The sequence below is a fragment of the Pimephales promelas genome, chromosome 2, assembly GCF_988280905.1.
Source record: "Pimephales promelas chromosome 2, fPimPro1.hap1.1, whole genome shotgun sequence".
Classification (NCBI taxonomy): Eukaryota; Metazoa; Chordata; class Actinopteri; order Cypriniformes; family Leuciscidae; genus Pimephales; species Pimephales promelas.
The window spans coordinates 2,146,488-2,165,701 of record NC_142770.1 but is presented as its reverse complement, the minus strand read 5'-3'; the positions used below and the strand labels follow the sequence as shown (position 1 = coordinate 2,165,701).

Sequence of the window (19,214 nt, the reverse complement as noted above, 5' to 3'; positions counted from 1 at the left end):
TTATTTTATTTTAAATAGCAAATGTGAGCATTGATTACAGCTTGCATTTTCCTTTTCCAAGCAGTCTTTTCATTAAAAGAGTCCTAGCAAAGGTACAATATTCTGTTTCTTAGATTCATGTTTCATAATGTTTGTCAGAAAATTCTTGACTAGAAACACAAAAGAGTCAGTTGTTGACATATATTAAAGGGATAGTTCACTTTGAAATACATTTTTGGTATGTTTTGACTTACCTCAAGGGCATCCAAGATGTAGGTGTCTTTGTTTCCACAGTATTTTCAATTTTGATATTTTTAGGTCAAACCGTTCTTGTCTGTCAGTCATATAATGGAGGTCTATGGTCACCACCTCAAAGAGCATGCACAGAGAAGTCCAAATTAAACATGATTTAATGACTCGTAAATGTAAGTACACATTGATGGCCTAAGACACGAAACGAGCATTTTTTTGCGCCGGAAGTGATCTTTCGCGCGTGTACGTCACTCGTTGTTTACACAGAGATTTCGTAAGGGTCACCCTTCACTGTGAAGATCTAAACATATTTAGATATACAGGAAATCGCAATAGAAGACGATTTCGATACATCAACAGACAACGTTGAATTTTTTTTCGCAACCGATTTTGATTTTTCCGAATTTTTTTTTTTCGCAATAGTTTTTTTTTTTCGCAACCGATTTTGAAATGATCTTTAAAAACTGAAAGATCACTTCCGGCGCTTTTCGATGCTTGTGCAGACCGAAGCGCCCGCGCCCTCAGATCACTTGGACGTGGCTGTGATTACAAAGGTAAAACGGTATAAATACCGTTCGTTTTCTCACACAAACCGCTCGTTTCGTGTCTTAGGCCATCAATGTGTACTTACATTTACGAGTCATTAAATCATGTTTAATTTGGACTTCTCTGTGCATGCTCTTTGAGGTGGTGACCATAGACCTCCATTATATGACTGACAGACAAGAACGGTTTGACCTAAAAATATCAAAATTGAAAATACTGCGGAAACAAAGACACCTACATCTTGGATGGAGGCCTTTGAGGTAAGATAAAACATATCAAAAATTAATTTCCAAGTGAACTATCCCTTTAAGTGAAACTTTTATTTATTTATTTAACTTTATTTAACCACAGTTTTCAAAACGTGTTCAAGTTAAGTGTGTAAAATGATAAGATTTGGCGCACTTTCATTGGGAATCCTGACCCTCGAGGTTATTAGTTTATCTCCTAATCACATTTTGACCCCGAATGACGTGGACATTGCTAAAACAACGGTTTGGAGAAGAAGCAGACCTCTGTCTGCAGGCTTCACCCTAGTAGACGTTTTCTCAAGGAAACGAGAGAGAAACTTCTGCAAATTAGATGCTCAAAAACACCCTGAACTTTGGGTAGGAATAGAAGTGCTCCTCTGTTCTTTGAAGCTGCGTGGAGGTGGTAGTTGTGGGGCACTTAATTACAAGACAATGATGTGGTGGAAAAAGTCTCGCCCCGGGCCAGGAGGTGCATAAGGCATACCTCGTACTGCTTACAGGGCACTTTCTGAGGAGAGACATCAGTTGCAGAACGTTTCGGAGAAAGTACCTCTGGAAAGTTGAAAATGTAACGTTAAGTTTGGTAACACTTTATTTTACAGTGTTGTTACCCATGTAGGAACTGTAGTAATAACGAACCGCAATCCTAAACCTACAGTATAGTTGGTACATGTAGTTAATTATTATATTTTTTAATGTCTTTATAATAATGACATTGTAAGAACTCAGAATAGCCATTTTTAAGTTCTGATGCTATAGACGAACCTTATTTATTAAATCATACGGATTGAAAAGTTAGGTAACACTTTATTTTACGGTGTCCGTGATACAGAGTAAAAGGTACTATATTTCGTTATTACAACTTAAAATATTCTCTTACGGCATCAAGCTGTAAAAACCTTTAATTTGAACCATTTTTAGTCCAGTTAATTGTGCAGCGAGTCAAGGAACCCAAATAATGGTGCTAAAACGTCTTAAACATGCTTTTTTACAATGAAAAGCTGAACCAAACATAATAACATTTTATCAAACACTCTCAGAAAAAAAGGTAAAAAAGCGGTCACTGGGGCTGTTCCTTTTCAAAAGGTACACCAAAGGCTGCATATTGGTACCTTAGTGGTATATATTAGTACCTAAAATGTACATATTACAACCTAAAATGGACATATTACCACCTAAAATGTACATATTACAACCTAAAATGGACATATTGCCACCTAAAATGTACATATTACAACCTAAAATGTACATATTAACACCTAAAATGTACATATTAACACCTAAAATGTACATATTGACACCTAAAATGTACATATTAACACCTAAAATGTACATATTACAACCTGAAATGTACATATTAGCACCTAAAATGTACATATTAGTACCTAAAATGTACATAATATTAGCACCTAAAATGTACATAGTAGCACCTAAAATGTACATATTAGCACCTAAAATGTATTAACACCTAAAATGTACATATTAGCACCTAAAATGTACATATTAACACCTAAAATGTACATATTAGCTCCTAAAATGTACATATTAGCACCTAAAATGTATTAACACCTAAAATGTACATATTAGCTCCTAAAATGTACATATTAACACCTAAAATGTACATATTAGCACCAAAAATTGACATATTAACACCTAAAATGTACATATTAACACCTAAAATGTACATATTAGCACCTAAAATGTTCATATTAGCACCTAAAATGGACAAAAGTTTACCTTTTGTAAAGGTACAGGACCAGTGACAGCTTTTGTACCTTTTTTTCTGAGAGTGAAGCCCCTGCAATGCAAAAACGTCAAAAAGTAGGCCTACTCTCCTGATGTACAGTTACTGCGGCAGTCATTAGCAGACGCTTCGCCCTGAGTAAAGTCTGCCTCTGGGGTTTGTTTTCCAGAGGTTTTTATGACTTCAGCTGGGCCGTTTTCAGCTGCTGTGGGACTCCCGCTTTCCAACACACGAACACATCAAACACTTAATCGCTCCTCATGCTCTTCCCACATCCCGCCTCAATCTCATGCGACAAACCCGACGCACAACGTCCACATATAATTTTACTAAATAAATGTAATTGCACGTGTGTATAAATATAAGAACGACACGCAATACAAACCATCCAACCGCTTTACCATCTGTTGACCTTCGGGTTGAGTTAGCGCCCGTAGTCACTTTACGGACCACAAGGAGGTGCCGATTGCTTCTCCTACTATAGATGAGATGTTTCTCCTCTTAGACAACAGGAGTAATATCAAGTGTGTCTCCTCTCGTTTGGTTCATTCTGTTGGGTTTCAACTGGAAGACTTTAGTGTTATACTTCCCAAACCAAACCAGTTAACTTCTGAAAGAAAAGAGTGTGTGATAAGAGCTTAAAAAGGTGCTTGCGATGGCATCAAATAAGCTTTTTTAAGTTATTTTGCTGCATGAGAACCTTTTCAAGTTCTCAAGTCATAAAATAACCTTTTTGCTACATCATATGAATTTACAATGGCTCTTCTATGGCATTATACAAATGTAAAAATATCCTTAATTCTTAATTCAGGAAATTAATAAGTCCTATGATGGCGTTACAGAAACTTAAAAAGGTTATTCAGTGACATCGCAATAACAAAGTTCGGTAACACACAATTTACAGTGTTCTTGTTACATATTTTACGTGTATATTTACCAAATAATAACAGTAAATTATGCATAATTACATGCAACAAACCCTAAATCAAACCCTAATCCTAAGTACATGTAGTTGCTTAAATTACTGAAATATTTACTTAAAATATATTTTTTAAATTTATCTTAAAAATATATAATTACACCATAACAATGACAGCTTAAAATAAAATGTAACCCTAATTTCTTACACTAAAAAGTTGCTGCCTACATTAAGTATACTCAACTTAAATGTTTAAGTCATTTCAACTTAAATTGCATTAAACTGACTTAAAATGAGTTGAATCTTGTAACATTGAATTTTGTATCTTGTAAATAACTTGCATAAATTGCTTGATTTATTTTGATGAATTGACGGAGTGTAAAAGCATATGTTGTTATAACTTATTGATCATATAATGTTTTACAGTGAGGTCATGAACGAACTAAGAAACGCATCACTGCTTGTTTTACGTGTTTGCGTTTCAGATATCGACGAATGCACAACCATATCCGGAGTGTGTGACGGCGGAGAATGCACCAACACCGCCGGCAGCTACGTGTGCACCTGTCCGCGCGGATACATCACCAGCACAGACGGGTCCAGATGTGTCGGTGAGACACACACACATCATCCACACACACACATGCACACACACGCTTGTTCCCGTGACCTCACGCTCCTGAGCCGCGCTTCACATCGCCTGTGTGACTCACAGGATGAACTTTTGTCAACCACTTCAAGTCCGGGAAAGTGTGTGTATAGTACTAGTATCGTAAAGTACCTTTACCAGCAAACAGGGCAGAAATGTTGTTTTAAAAATCGAAATAAACCTAGTTTGGATGAGCTATTTTTTTATAGTGGCGCGAAATGGAATTGCAATTTTTTGAGCAGCCCTATTAAAAAACACAATTAAAAAATTACACCTTTATTTTAAGATGTCATTGTTATAGTGTAATTATATATTTATGTACTGAATAATATTACTTACTTAATTACTTAATAGTACTTACTATAGAGTTAGTATAGCATTAGGGTTTGGTTTGCTCAACGAATAATGTGAGTTTGACTTAGGACAGTATTATTATAGTTTTATCAATATTTTGAATCAGCTTTAAAATGTATATTTTATGTTAATTTTTTTTTATTAATTCCTGTATGTGCATTTATTTTTGTAATTTATGTTTAGTTTTTATTTATTTCGGGTTAATAATTGTATTGCTTCAACTTAAACGTATTAACATAAACATTAAAAATGTTTCCGTTAACTGCAATAAAAAAAATATTAGTTGAAAAACTTAAAAATGTTTAATTTCTCAAATTGCGTCTCAAATTATCTGCGTCTCAAATTAACGTTTTTAATTTTCATTTAAAGTTTTTCAACTAATATTTTTTATTGCAGTTAACGGAAATATTTTTTAATAGTCTTAGGTTAGGTTAGGATTATTAATATGTTAGTTTGTCTAAACCTTGACTTGACAATATTTTTGACATTGCATTTTGTGCTCTTACAAATTGGTGTATTATTTTGAGAACTGGACATCTTTAAGTGTCAGAATTAATTTACCCATTGTTCATTCATGTTTATGTTAATATCTTGCTAAATTTATTGCAATCTGTGTTGTTCGAAACCGTAAAATAGTTAATTTTAGCAAAAGATGGCTCTTCTGCAGCTTTGCATAAACGTAAAGTTAATCAATGGCATCATAAGATTTTACAAGAACATTTTGAATTCAAGTGTCATAGGAGAACATCATTAATGTATTATAAAGTTTATAAGAATTTCATTATAAGTATTTAAAAAAGAGAAACAAATTTGATTAATATAAAATGTAATTACATAATAAAATGTTTTCTTTTAGCATCAGGCTGTAAATTATTATTTGTTTAAATCCTTGATAATTCTTTTTTGTAAAGTGAAAGACGTTTGTTGCATTAATAAGGACATATCTTGCTCAAGGACATTTCTCTGTGCAGGATATGATTGCGAAATGAAATTAATTAAAAAACCCGGGTTGTCTTGACATCTGTTGGGCGAAATATATCTTGCAATGATTGTTGTTCTACAATAAGAAAAAAAGGTTTGTTTTCTTAATCTTTAATCAGGACTTTCTGGGAAACACAAGCAGAGACAACTTCTGCATAACTTCTGTATAAAGTATTACAATATTATTGGTTTTACAAAATATAAATTCTGCTTGTTTCAACCGTTCTGCCCTTAAAAATGAACTTTCTTTTCTGTCGACGTCACAAAGTTCACATGCACTGACAAATATAAATGTCGCCATTTAATCAGTTGTGCAAAGGAAACCGTTTAAATCCAGAATAACTAGTCTTTCTTTAGTTTGAAGCCAGGAATAGTTTGTGAACGGGTCTCGATCGGGGATCAATCATCAGCCACATGGATGCTATTTCCTCCTGCTAGCATTCCTGTACAGTGAGGCAAACACACTGTTGACTCTGGCAGGGCCTTTTCCCTTCACTGTCCGTTTCCCTCACACTCCCTTCTCTCTATATATATATCTGTGTATATCCATCTCTTTTTATACTCGCCGTCTTGAGTTTCTCACTCCGGCCGCCCCATACGCCTCTCGTGACCCCCTGATCTGACGGGTCCCCGAGTGCGAATAAAGAAACGTGAGATATTGGCCCTTGATGACGCGTTGACGTGGCCCTCATACATTCCCAGGAACACGTCTGGATTTGCAGTAAATGTTAAGCGAACATATGGATCCCGTCATGGTGGAGAACGCGGGCAATCTGTATGTTGACATACACAATTAAAAGATTAGTTCACTTTAAAAAAAACTTTTGCTGATAATTTACTCACCCCCATGTCATCCAAGATGTCCATGTCATTCTTTCTTCGGTCGAAAAGAAATTAAGGTTTTTGATGAAAACATTCCAGGATTTTCTCCATATAATGGACTTCAATGGGGTCCAAACGGTTCAAGGTCTAAAAAAAAGTTTCAGTGCAAACTACAAACTATTCAAAGGGCTTTAAACGATTCCAGACGATGAATAAGGGTCTTATCAAGCTAAACGATCGCTCATTTAATAAATAAATAACAAAGTTTAAGTTTTATAAGCTCTAATTCTCGCTTTGTTCTGTGATGCACGTTCGTGACTCTCCTGTTCGAACTCGTTCATCAAAGTGAACAAATCTTTTTCCGAGTCATTTCGTTCCTTGAATCAACCAAATCACACGAAAAAAGATTCGTTCATTTGATAAACGAGTTCGAACGTGAAATCAAATATGATCCGTTACTATTACTTTCATAATGAGTGTTATTGGTTACTTCTAGGATACATTTCTCTACATTTTGACCGTCTGTCCTCACAAAGAGATTGTTTTTTTGTCCTGCGAAATCTGACGCTTTGTTGTGTGGACTGTGAAAATTGAGATTTTAGTCACGCGACATTAGACATTATAGTTATGCTGACATTGTTGTGCCTGCTATTTAGTTTCATAGTGTTGTTAATAATATTACATTACATTCATACCATATTACATTCATGCAAAGATGACCAAAATAAATTACAAAAAATTTGTGTTTTAGACCAATAAAATGATCGTGGCAGAAGAACTTTATTATGTCTAGTCTGGAGTGTTTAATGCATTTTACGCAATCACAGGAAGATGTTTTAAGCATTAACCGATGTTTCGGGGTGGATGAGAAAGTTTCGGAAAGTGCTAGTGTGGACGTCGTTCTAATATGCATCCGTAGACGTAGCCATCGTGAGCATTTCCAAACGCGTTCTCACCCGAGGGCGTCATATAGTGACGCTTTTGATATTTCGTGTAAAACCAACGCACATGGCACCCTTTAGCGTCAATATAACACGCTTCGGTTATGGGTAGGTTTAGTTCTGGGGTAGGGATAGGGTTAGACCACTAGGAGGCGCCTCTGGCGCATATATATCTGCGTCTAGCATCTCAAATTGACTCTACAGGGTGCCATGTGCGTTGGAAGTAGACGTAATCTCAAAATCGTCAGTATATGACGCCTTTGGATGAGAACGGGCTGGCATTTCATCAGTGCAAGTTATTCCAAAGAAGCTGCGAATGCAGACGAGCTGTTCAGACATTGTTTAGGCCTGAAACCAGTGGCGGAAAAGTTTCGTGTTATCTTTGCATTCGCCCCCTGGCTGGTGCTCTGTATCGCACAGAACCAGGCCGTAGGGAGTCGTTTAGCCTGACGCTAATCAGCGTTAATGCACCGTCGAGACACTAGAAATCTCACGTCAGAAGGTCTGGTTCCAATTGAAGCCAGCATTCCCATCACCACGTCGGGTCGATCCCAGGGGGTTGCAGTTCTGGAGTGAGTGCCTGCAACAACCAGACCAAGGGTTGTGTCCGACGTAATTGACCAAGATTACTCCACACGGACTTGATTTATGGCAGAGTGCTGGCTCATTAGTCGAGTTAATCGACTTTCACCCCCTTTTCCACATGGTTCAGACACACTAATGTAGCAGTGTATGCAAACTAGTACCCGATCTCAACCAGCCCTCTCGTTGACCTTGACTGGCTGAAGCGTCCCATCTCAACCTTGTTCCCGAAGCATGCTTTGAGTCCTCCAGTGGCCTTCCCAAGCTCCCACCTCATAAATTAACTTCCTGCTTGGGGACTGTGTAAAGGGCATGCAAGGGCCTGACTTCCTGTGAAGTGTGACTGTACTCTCGAAAAGCATTTGTGGTATTTGGAGGTTAAAGCACATTTGAATAGGAGAATTTACATACAACATATTCTGTGTATAGTATAATAGGTAACACTTTACAATAAGATTCGTTAGTTAACATTAGTTAACACGAACTAATAATAAACTGCACGTATACAGCATTTATTAATCTTTGTTAATGTTAATTTCAACATTTACCAATACTTTATTAAAATCGTGTTAACATTAGCTAATGCACTGTGAACTAACAATGAACAAGTGTATTTTTATGAACTAACTAACGTCAACAAAGATGAACTATTACAGTAACATGGATTGGTCGTGGTTAACTAAAGTTAACTAATGAACCTTATTGGAAAGAGTTACTGTATAAAATGAGCATATTGTAAACAGTATAGTATGCTGATCTCTCTCTCGCTCTCCGTCACAGATCACCGGGTCGGTACGTGTTTCTCGTCTTTGTCGAACGGCCGCTGCGCGGGTGAATTGTCCGGTCAGTACACCAAGGGACAGTGTTGCTGCGACACGGGCCGCTGCTGGGCACTCGGACACATCCCAGAGATGTGCCCCGTCAGAGGATCTGGTGAGTAGGCTAATGCTAATCACTAGCAGTGTTTGCTAAGTCAAAGGTTACTACTACTATTGCTAATATCAGACAGTTTCAGCACTTTTTAGTCCTTTTTAATGGCATCCCAGTTCGCTTATTGATCCACTATTCTATGCCGTTTGTAGTATAAATAGTGTGAAAAGTGAAAATTCCACTGTTCGTACTGAAAATTCCAAAAATTCTGAACATTTTCCAAAAAGATAAAGTGATGCACTTAACTAACCGGGAATGGAATGTTGTGGAATGATGGACGCTTAATGCGCTCAACTGTCACAGCTTTCCTTATAAGGGAAGGGGGAGGGGCTAACAGACTCTGGTGTTGAATGACTAAATAACCGTATAAATTTCAAATGCGTAGTGTGTAGCATGTCATTAGCGACTCGCGTCTGTTGGTTTTAAGGCTAACATCTGTATGCTAGCATACCTTTAAAATATATTAGCAAGTATTAAAATCAGTAAATTTCCAAAAATACCGATGACGTCATCCTGGGTCTATATTTTTCCCAATAAAATGTTTTTTTGTCAAAGGTTACTACTACTATTGCTAATACCAGACAGTTTCAGCACTTTTTAGAACTTTTTAATGGCATCCCAGTTCGCTTATTGATCCACTATTCTATGCCGTTTGTAGTACAAATAGTGTGAAAAGTGAAAATTCCACTGTTCATTCTGAACATTCCAAAAAGATGGAGTGCACTTTAAATGATGCACTTAACTAACCGGAAATGGAATGTTGTGGAATGTTGGACGCTTAAAGCGCTCAACTGTCACAGCTCTCCTTATAAGGGAAGGGGGAGGGGCTAACAGACTCTGGTGTTGAATGACTAAATAACCGTATAAATTTCAAATGCGTTGTGTAGTATGTCATTAGGGACTAATGTCTGTTAGTTTTAAGGCTAACATCTGTATGCTAGCATACCCCTAAAAGATATTTAGCGAGTGTTAAAATTAGCAAATTTCCAAAAATACTGATGACATCATCCTGGGTCTATATTTTGCCCAATAAAATGGTTTCTTGTCAAAGGTTACTAATACTATTGCTAATACCAGACAGTTTCAGCACTTTTTAGAACTTTTTAATGGCATCCCAGTTCGCTTATTTATCCAATATTCTATGTCGTTTGTAATATAAATAGTGTGAAAAGTGAAAATTCCACTGTTCATATTGAAAATTCCAAAAATTCTAAACATTTCAAAAAGATAGAGTGCACTTTAAATGATGCACTTAACTAACCGGAAATGGAATGTTGTGGAATGTTGGACGCTTAAAGCGCTCAACTGTCACAGCTCTCCTTATAAGGGAAGGGGGAGGGGCTAACAGACTCTGGTGTTGAATGACTAAATAACCGTATAAATTTCAAATGCGTTGTGTAGTATGTCATTAGGGACTAATGTCTGTTAGTTTTAAGGCTAACATCTGTATGCTAGCATACCCCTAAAAGATATTTAGCGAGTGTTAAAATTAGCAAATTTCCAAAAATACTGATGACATCATCCTGGGTCTATATTTTGCCCAATAAAATGGTTTCTTGTCAAAGGTTACTAATACTATTGCTAATACCAGACAGTTTCAGCACTTTTTAGAACTTTTTAATGGCATCCCAGTTCGCTTATTTATCCAATATTCTATGTCGTTTGTAATATAAATAGTGTGAAAAGTGAAAATTCCACTGTTCATATTGAAAATTCCAAAAATTCTAAACATTTCAAAAAGATGGAGTGCACTTTAAATGATGCACTTAACTAACCGGAAATGGAATGTTGTGGAATGTTGGACGCTTAATGCGCTCAACTGTCACAGCTTTCCTTATAAGGGAAAGGGGAGGGGCTAACAGACTCTGGTGTTGAATGACTAAATAACCGTATAAAATTCAAATGCGTAGTGTGTAGCATGTCATTAGCCGCGTTTCCACTGCCGGGCCAGGGCCGGGCCGTGCTAGTGCGTGCCAGGGCCAGTCGCGTTTCCACTGTCACTTCCGGGGCTTGATCGGGGCTTCCTCAGGGCCAACGGCCAGGATTTCTGGCCCGTCGAATACCTTGGGCCAGAGGGGGCCAGCTCGGGCTAGAGGCGTGCTCAAGGTAAAAGGCGGAGTTTATCGGTGTTATGGAACGTTATGATCTGAAGCAAGATGCACATGGTGTCCATGTTTAACCGATAACCGTTTAAAATTGCATAACATTTTAATTTGAACTGTAGGCCTATGCCAAATGCTGCGCAACAATATATAGGCTATATATAGCTACATATCGACGAATTTTCAGATATTTGTTTGATTTTTTTGCCCCTTAAACATTTAAAATATTTGACAAATTAATATGAAAAAAATATATATTTTACTGGTTTTCTGAGGCCAAATTAGAACCTGGAAATGATATTTTCCCCGCAGTGCTGAATGAGAAGAGCCGTACAGAAAGGGGATTTATGGGTGATTTATAGGCTATAATAAATGTGTCTGATAATAAAATAATATAAAATAACGAGGCATTAATTGTTTATTAATAAAGTATTGTTTTCTAAATGATTTTCGGCTAAAAACATATCTCCATCTCCGGATGCACATTTAGAGAGAAATTAAGCTACATAAACATAGAAGATATTGGCTTTCGATTCGAATTTGTTCTTTTTAAATTGGACATTTAAAGCTTTAATCTACAAAGGATATAACCCCTGTAGACTAAAGCTTTAAATGTCCAATTTAAAACGAACAAATTCGAATGCGGTGGCTGTTTCAGGTCTCGCGCTTCAGTTCACGGAGATCATGAAGCGCGTCTTGATTAATTGTTAAAGCACAACGTTTTCTTGTTATAAATAAATTTATTTGCGAATAATGTATTATTATTTTCTGTATGACCAGAAATTAAAGAGTATTTTAAGTTGTTTCCACTGAAAGAAATGCAATGAAACTGTTCACATGGGCGTCTCGCAGCCATCAGTGCGTGCTCCACACACACTGGATATGCGCTGATATTTGTCAAAAATATTGTGTTTATTTGTGCTCTGTTCCTTTTTTGGATAAAGGCGTCTTCTACATATGCAGCCTAATAAAATGTTACAATAATGATGATGATGGTTATTATTATTATTATTATTATTATTTGCAGACACGGAGTTTTTGTGAAATGGACGTTTTGCTTATTTTCAATTGGCAATTTCAGTTTGAAGGGTGATGGAAATGCGGCTTTAACTGCTCCGTACTTGCTGCGTTTTATTTCTATAAATTAATTTCTTTAATTACTTGTTATATCGCGCAAAAAATCGCTGCTTGAAATGGAGAATCGCCTGTACTGGTCTCGGGACACTATTGCAGCCACTACGGCAGTTGAGTTAATATACATGCTATCTTCCTAATTTAAAAAATAAATTAATTCATAATACCCGCTGAAATGGGTTGGGTTTTATGACGTTTGATCCTGAAAGGCGTGTTAGGGGTGGGGTCTGGGGCAGCGCTGTGGGGCTACTGGCCCGGCAGTGGAAACGCAAGCCTGGTGCTTGAGGCCCGAGGCCACTAGCTCGGCCCGGCTCGCTGTTAGCTCTGGCCCAGCCCTAGCCCGGCAGTGGAAACGCGGCTATTAGGGACTCATGTCTGTTAGTTTTAAGGCTAACATCTGTATGCTAGCATACCCCTAAAAGATATTTAGCGAGTGTTAAAATTAGTAAATTTCCAAAAATACTGATGACATCATCCTGGGTCTATATTTTGCCCAATAAAATGGTTTCTTGAATGAAAACGTCCCACCTGGCTCTGAATAGCGATAAGTGTAGTTAATGGCTGAAAGTTGGTCAAACTATTTCTAAAAAGAACCAGACTTCCTTTTTCAACAGGATGTGCAACAATAGAGCAAGTTATTGTGTGGTATTTGAGTGTAGTTTTGAACCGCATAAACTTTAAATTACGTTATGATCCTGATACGGCATTACAACAAAAACATCATTTCAAAAGGAGGAGTTTCTTCAGGTGTTCGACCTTTGAAGAATCGCTCCTCACTGTAAAATCCCGATAAACACATGTCAGGTCAGCAGTGATCTTCTCTCAGGATAATAAAACGCTCTCTCTCAGTCCCACACCTTCACACCCCAGTGTTTTACGCTCTTCCCTCCTCTTTGACACCGCCATGTTTCATCCGCAGGAATGCATGAGCCTGCCAAATCCGCGGCTAACGCTTTGATTTTTCTTCTTTCAGTCAGTAGAGCTCAGTCTGCGCATTATCTACTTGTTGTTTTCCATGTTGAGCAACTTATATAAAATGTATTAGTTGCAACATGATATACAGGCAAACCTAAATGCATTCACACACCTTCAACATTTCTCACATTATCAAAGTTTATTTGCTGCAGCTTAGAAAATGTTGATCAAGAACTCGTAAATTGCAATTTAAAAACGATGTCTTCCTGTGATTGGCCGCTTGTATTGTTGATTTGTAGATGAATACAGGCGACTGTGCATCCAGAGGCTTCCTTTTGGCACCGGCATCATCCACGACGGCAACAGCGGTCTGAACATCGGCGGTTACGGCAAAGGACCTTCGCAGAACGGAAACAACGGCGGTGGCAGCTACATTTACGGCGGCGAACACAACAATGGAAACGGACACGGGAACGGGAACGGAAACAACGGCGGCCAGAAGATTCAAATCAGTGAGTTGAAATCAGTGAAATGACTCGCATGTTCGAAGCTGAGAAATGAACGGTGTGTTTTGGTTTGCGCTCAGGCCAGCTGAACGAGACCACGATCGACGTGTGCAAGCATTTCACCAACCTGTGCCTGAACGGCCGCTGTATTCCCACACCGACCAGCTACCGCTGCGAATGCAACATGGGCTACAGGCAGGACGTGCGCGGCGAGTGCATTGGTGAGTCCACGTATTATTATTATTAACACAACGCCTTATTAACACAAACCCATTTTAACGGCGTTAATTTTTTTATCGCGCGATTAGCAGTCTTTTTAGCCTAGCAAACTTTGTAGTTTTCTTTCACATACTTTTGCAACAGGACACCAGGTTTTTGTTGGTCAATGCCTCAGTCTATTTCAGTTTCTTCAAAATAGCAATGTGCCTGAACACACTCGTTTCCAAGATGGGCACAAACGCATTTGCTATTTAAACAACGCAGGACGTGCGTTGAACGCCCACCAAACAGGCCTGCATTGGTTTGTGACGTCTAAAACCTATTTTATGCCAAACATTAAATATAAAATATAAATATTTAATATAAAAAATAAATATAAAATATAAAATAATAAAATAAAATATATAATAAATATAAAATATTATTACAGTATTTAGTCTTGTGCTTCGGGCCTAAATTATTATAATTATTTTTAAGAAATTTCGTACTCAAACTATAACTAAAAATTATACTTATAACTAAAAAATGCTTAAATACTGGTAAAAATGGTAAATGGACTGCATTTATATAGTGCTTTCATAGACCCAATATTTAAACAACGCAGGACGTGAAATGATAACTTCGTCGGGCTGAAACTAGCAAAGAACGCTTGCGTCGCTTGCATAGGGCCCATGGTCTAAAACAAGGGTGCCCAATCCTGCTCCTGCCGATCGACTGTTCATCTCCAGCCCTAATCAAACACACCTGAAGCAAACAATGATTCGGTCTAATACGTCCTCTGCTGCCATCTGTAGGTGGTTTGCTTGACTGCCAGTATTTTAACTCGTATATTTGATTAATAGTGCTGATAGGTTCTCCTACATCTGTCTTCTACCCTCAGACGTGGACGAGTGCAACAGTAGCCCGTGTGTGAACGGAGACTGCGTCAACACGCAAGGATCGTATCACTGCAAATGCCACGAGGGATACCAGGGAACGCCCACCAAACAGGCCTGCATTGGTTCGTGACTTCTTATTCTGGTTTAAAACCAAAAACTCATTTAATGCCTAACATTTTTACATTCAAAATGTTTGAAGACTAAAAAACAGCCTTAAATATAAAATATCATTACAGTATTTAGTCTTATGCTTCGGGCCTAAATTATTATAATTATTTTAAAGAAATTTCTTACTCAAACTATATCAAAAAATGCTTAAATACTGGTAAAAATGGTAAATGGACTGCATTTATATAGCGCTTTCATAGACCCAATGGCCACCAAAGCGCTTTACAACTTAAATACTAATTAGACTGTAAATGCATATTTTAATTTCAGAAAAAAATATAAATATGTATTTTTTAATTCTGAAAGGCAAGATGATATTACTTATTTTAGTATTATTTATATGATTTATTGTTATACTATTATATTATTTATTAATTATTTTATTTTAGTAATTTTGTTGTGCTTTTAGGAATTGTATTAACTTAAACTTGCTTTACAAAAATTACTGCAAATGCACTAAAATTATTTAAATAACTTAAATGAAAATTAGCAATTTAAAGTTACGTTTTTTTTTATTTAAATTTTATATTTTATTTAATTTCAAGTTTTTAATTATTTTTAATAGTTTCAATTTTATTTTGAACACTAGATTTTTGTTTGTTACATTTTACATTTTAAAAGTTATTTTGCGTTACACACTAAACAGACAAAAAAAACCTACCAATTATTGTGACAGTTTAATGTGAATAATCCATTTTCAATGAATCAAAGTCAGCATATATTCACTTACTGTATATGGCCCAGCGCCCTCTGGTGGACAACTGTAACTAATACATTCCTGTTGCTTCAGACATTGACGAGTGTATTGTGAACGGTGTTATGTGCCGAAACGGACGCTGTGTGAACACCGATGGAAGTTTCCAGTGCATCTGTAACTCTGGCTTTGAAATCAGCCCTGATGGGAAGAACTGCGTCGGTAAGAGCTTAAACTGCGACAGTCTGTGTTAAGATATCTGAAAAGCCTCATAAATATATATTTAATTATTTTTTTTCAATAACTTTTCATATTTTTTTGTTTTCAGACAAAATTTCATTGTTTGGTTGTACACTATAAAAACCTGCATTGAAATGTTTGAATAAAACGTTTCAGGGTTTGTGTTAAGGATTGGTGGAGAGTGTTAGAAGGTCCACATAATAGTTTTTCATGAATGATGACAAATCAATATAAACACGAATCAATATCCACCATTTGTTTTTATAGTCTAACTGTGTTTTCTTGTCCTCCAGACCATGATGAATGTGCCACCACCAACATGTGCCTCAACGGCATGTGCATCAACGAAGACGGAAGCTTCAAGTGCATCTGCAAACCTGGTTTTGCGTTGGCACCCAATGGACGCTACTGCACCGGTGAGCATGTGTGGGAGTTGACGGATTATTAAACGGTTAACTCACCCTCACGTCTGTCAAGCGCCAAAAAAATGACCAAAAAACAACTTAATAAAAGTGCCAAGAAAATAGTTTAGTAACATGTATGATACTGTATATTCTAAGTTTATATGCTAAGTCATACGATAGTTTTCTAAAATCTCATTTCCATTTGCGCATTTTTTGCAAGTTTGACGTCAAATCTTACGTAACGCATTTTGTATGTCTTCGGTTCATATGGTGGTAAGTCTTTAATCAAATTTGAAGTCGTTATTTTCTGAAAATCTATCATATGATGGTTTTGTGTGAGAAACTGATGGTAAATCGCCAAAATTGCGCATTTTTGTGAGTTTGACGTCAAATCTTACGTGGCGCGTTTTTGTTTCTCGCATCTGGTGAATATTTGTCAATGCAGTTTTAATAACCAAAATTTAAATCGCTATTGCGTAAATCGTATTTGCATTCGTGTATACACACGCTATATTGTCCTGAAATCATACGATCGTTATGTGCGAGAAACAGAGGGTAAATCGCTAAATTTTAGCTAAATTGCGTCAGTGGTGCATGTTTGGCGTCAACTGAGGAAAAGTCGTTAAAAAAAGAACCAATTAGATTCGTTGTCACTGATGTCAAACCTCAAGACATATGACACTAGTTTTCATGTCAGTGAAGTCGCATCTCATGCCATGACGTATTGTTCGTATTGACGTATTGTTCGCTAACGTTTTACACCATTTCCTCCGTTTAACCCTGACAGACATTGATGAATGCCAGACCTCGGGCATCTGTATGAACGGCCGCTGCGTGAACTCCGAGGGCTCTTTCCGCTGCGAGTGCCCGCCAGGCCTGGCCATCGGCGTGGACGGGCGTGTCTGCATAGACACTCACATGCGCACCACATGCTACGGCGCTATAAAAATGGGCACTTGTTCGCGCCCGTTTCCCGGGGCGGTGACGAAGTCTGAATGCTGTTGCGCCAACCCAGAACACGGCTTTGGGGAACCCTGCCAACCCTGCCCGGCATTCAACTCAGGTAGACTGCAGGGATACACCTTCCAGTCCAGAACGATATTTTAATATTAACGCTAAATATGTTAGCTTTGACTTGTGTGCTAACATTTTGTTTGTCCGCAGCCGAGTTTCAAGCGGTATGCAGCAGCGGACCTGGGATCACCGCAGATGGACGAGGTAAGTCTGTCTTCGTTACTATGCTAGTATGTTTGTTAAACGCTAACGCTATTAGATTTCTTTGTGAATGCTAAATGCTAACGAACTGTAATCACAGTAATTGGATTTCTTTGCAAATACTAAATGCTAACAAACTGTATTAGATTTCTTTGTGAATGCTAAACGCTAACGAACTGTAATCACAGTAATTGGATTTCTTTGCGAATACTAAATGCTAACAAACTGTATTAGATTTCTTTGTGAATGCTAAATGCTAACGAACTGTAATCACAGTAATTGGATTTCTTTGCGAATGCTAAATGCTAACGAACTCTATTAGATTTCTTTGTGAATGCTAAACGCTAACGCGCTGTCTTTGACTTCTTTGCGAATGCTAAGTGCTAACGAACTGTATTCGATTTCTTCGCAGACATCAATGAATGTGCTTTGGATCCAGACATCTGTCAAAACGGTATTTGCGAGAACTTGCGCGGGAGCTACCGTTGCATCTGTAACATCGGCTACGAGTCTGACGCTAGCGGAAAGAATTGCGTGGGTGAGTTGCGTTACTTTTTAAAAAAGTTACGCAAAACGTAGCTTCTACTAATGTTTTGTTTTATGTACGAAATACATTTGAACAACATGCATTAACAAAAATTTTATTAATTTAGTGAATTTCTTGCGCATCTTTCAGACATAAACGAGTGTTTGGTGAATCGGTTGTTGTGCGACAACGGCATGTGTAGAAACACGCCCGGAAGTTACACTTGCTCTTGCCCCAAAGGATTCTCCTTCAAAGCCGATTCTGAGACGTGCGAAGGTAACTACGACTCCTTTTTTTCAAAAACCTTTTTTCATAAATTTATATCGTAATGTCATATATTTCGTTCAGACATCAACGAGTGCGACTCCAACCCCTGCATCAACGGCGTGTGCCGCAACATAGCCGGTTCCTTCAATTGCGAATGTTCCCACGGCAGCAAGCTGGACTCCACCAACACCATCTGCGTAGGTGAGTACGAACATTCGTTTTAGGCTCGTTTTCGTTTTCGTTCTAATACAGCGAGTTCTCTGATTGGTTAATCTCTTATCGATAGTTTCGTGGCTATTAAATGTTTTTAAAAATTGCTCAGAAGATGCTAAACAAGCAACCAGCCACTTTATTTCCTTTTTAAAGGTAACTGGATAACATTCTGCTACTGTTACCCATTTCTAGCCAGGCGTTTTTTTTATTCTTTGTCTGAAACCGAACATCGTTTGATTGAAATTAATGGAGTATGAAGGCAATAGGTCACGCGTTTGTGCTTTCAGGATGAATGCCCACTGTGATCTCATCCCGCTAGATATCCAAGTTGGTTTTTATATATCTGCAGAAATGCATCGATTCTCCACAGGGGAGCCGCTTCAAATGTCACAACGTCCATTTGTCATTGTCACACTTTCTTGGTTCTCATGCACGTATTTGCCTCACGCAGACAGCATGAAAGGAACCTGCTGGCTGAACATCCAGGACGGCCGCTGTGAGGTGAATATAAACGGGGCGACGCTGAAGTCCGAGTGCTGCTCTACGCTGGGGGCGGCCTGGGGGAGCCCATGTGAACGCTGTGAAATCGGTTAGTTCATGTGCAAAAACAAACCAAAAATTATATATATGACACAATTGAAGAAAATTAATATATACTTTTTATTTTTTATAATAATTTATATATATGATTTTATCATTTACATTTTTTTTAAATATATAAAAATGTCTAAAAAGTATTTGAAATATAACTTTTGCTTAACTTTTGAAATATATATATATAATTTT

At 37.5% G+C, this 19,214-nt stretch overlaps 1 protein-coding gene across 1 annotated transcript in view; it reads left to right on the top strand.

Moving 5' to 3' along the window:
• fbn3 (fibrillin 3) overlaps nt 1-19,214 on the top strand; it is an 80,411-nt gene that overhangs the window by 23,385 nt on the left and 37,812 nt on the right. The window contains exons 9-21 of the mRNA XM_089133835.1: nt 4,174-4,299; nt 8,798-8,950; nt 13,398-13,610; nt 13,685-13,825; nt 14,704-14,823; nt 15,660-15,785; nt 16,097-16,219; nt 16,995-17,270; nt 17,372-17,425; nt 17,835-17,960; nt 18,099-18,224; nt 18,297-18,416; nt 18,880-19,017. Coding sequence (XP_088989961.1) covers nt 4,174-4,299; nt 8,798-8,950; nt 13,398-13,610; nt 13,685-13,825; nt 14,704-14,823; nt 15,660-15,785; nt 16,097-16,219; nt 16,995-17,270; nt 17,372-17,425; nt 17,835-17,960; nt 18,099-18,224; nt 18,297-18,416; nt 18,880-19,017 — 1,842 coding nt within the window. The remainder of the gene's footprint in view (nt 1-4,173; nt 4,300-8,797; nt 8,951-13,397; nt 13,611-13,684; nt 13,826-14,703; nt 14,824-15,659; nt 15,786-16,096; nt 16,220-16,994; nt 17,271-17,371; nt 17,426-17,834; nt 17,961-18,098; nt 18,225-18,296; nt 18,417-18,879; nt 19,018-19,214) is intronic.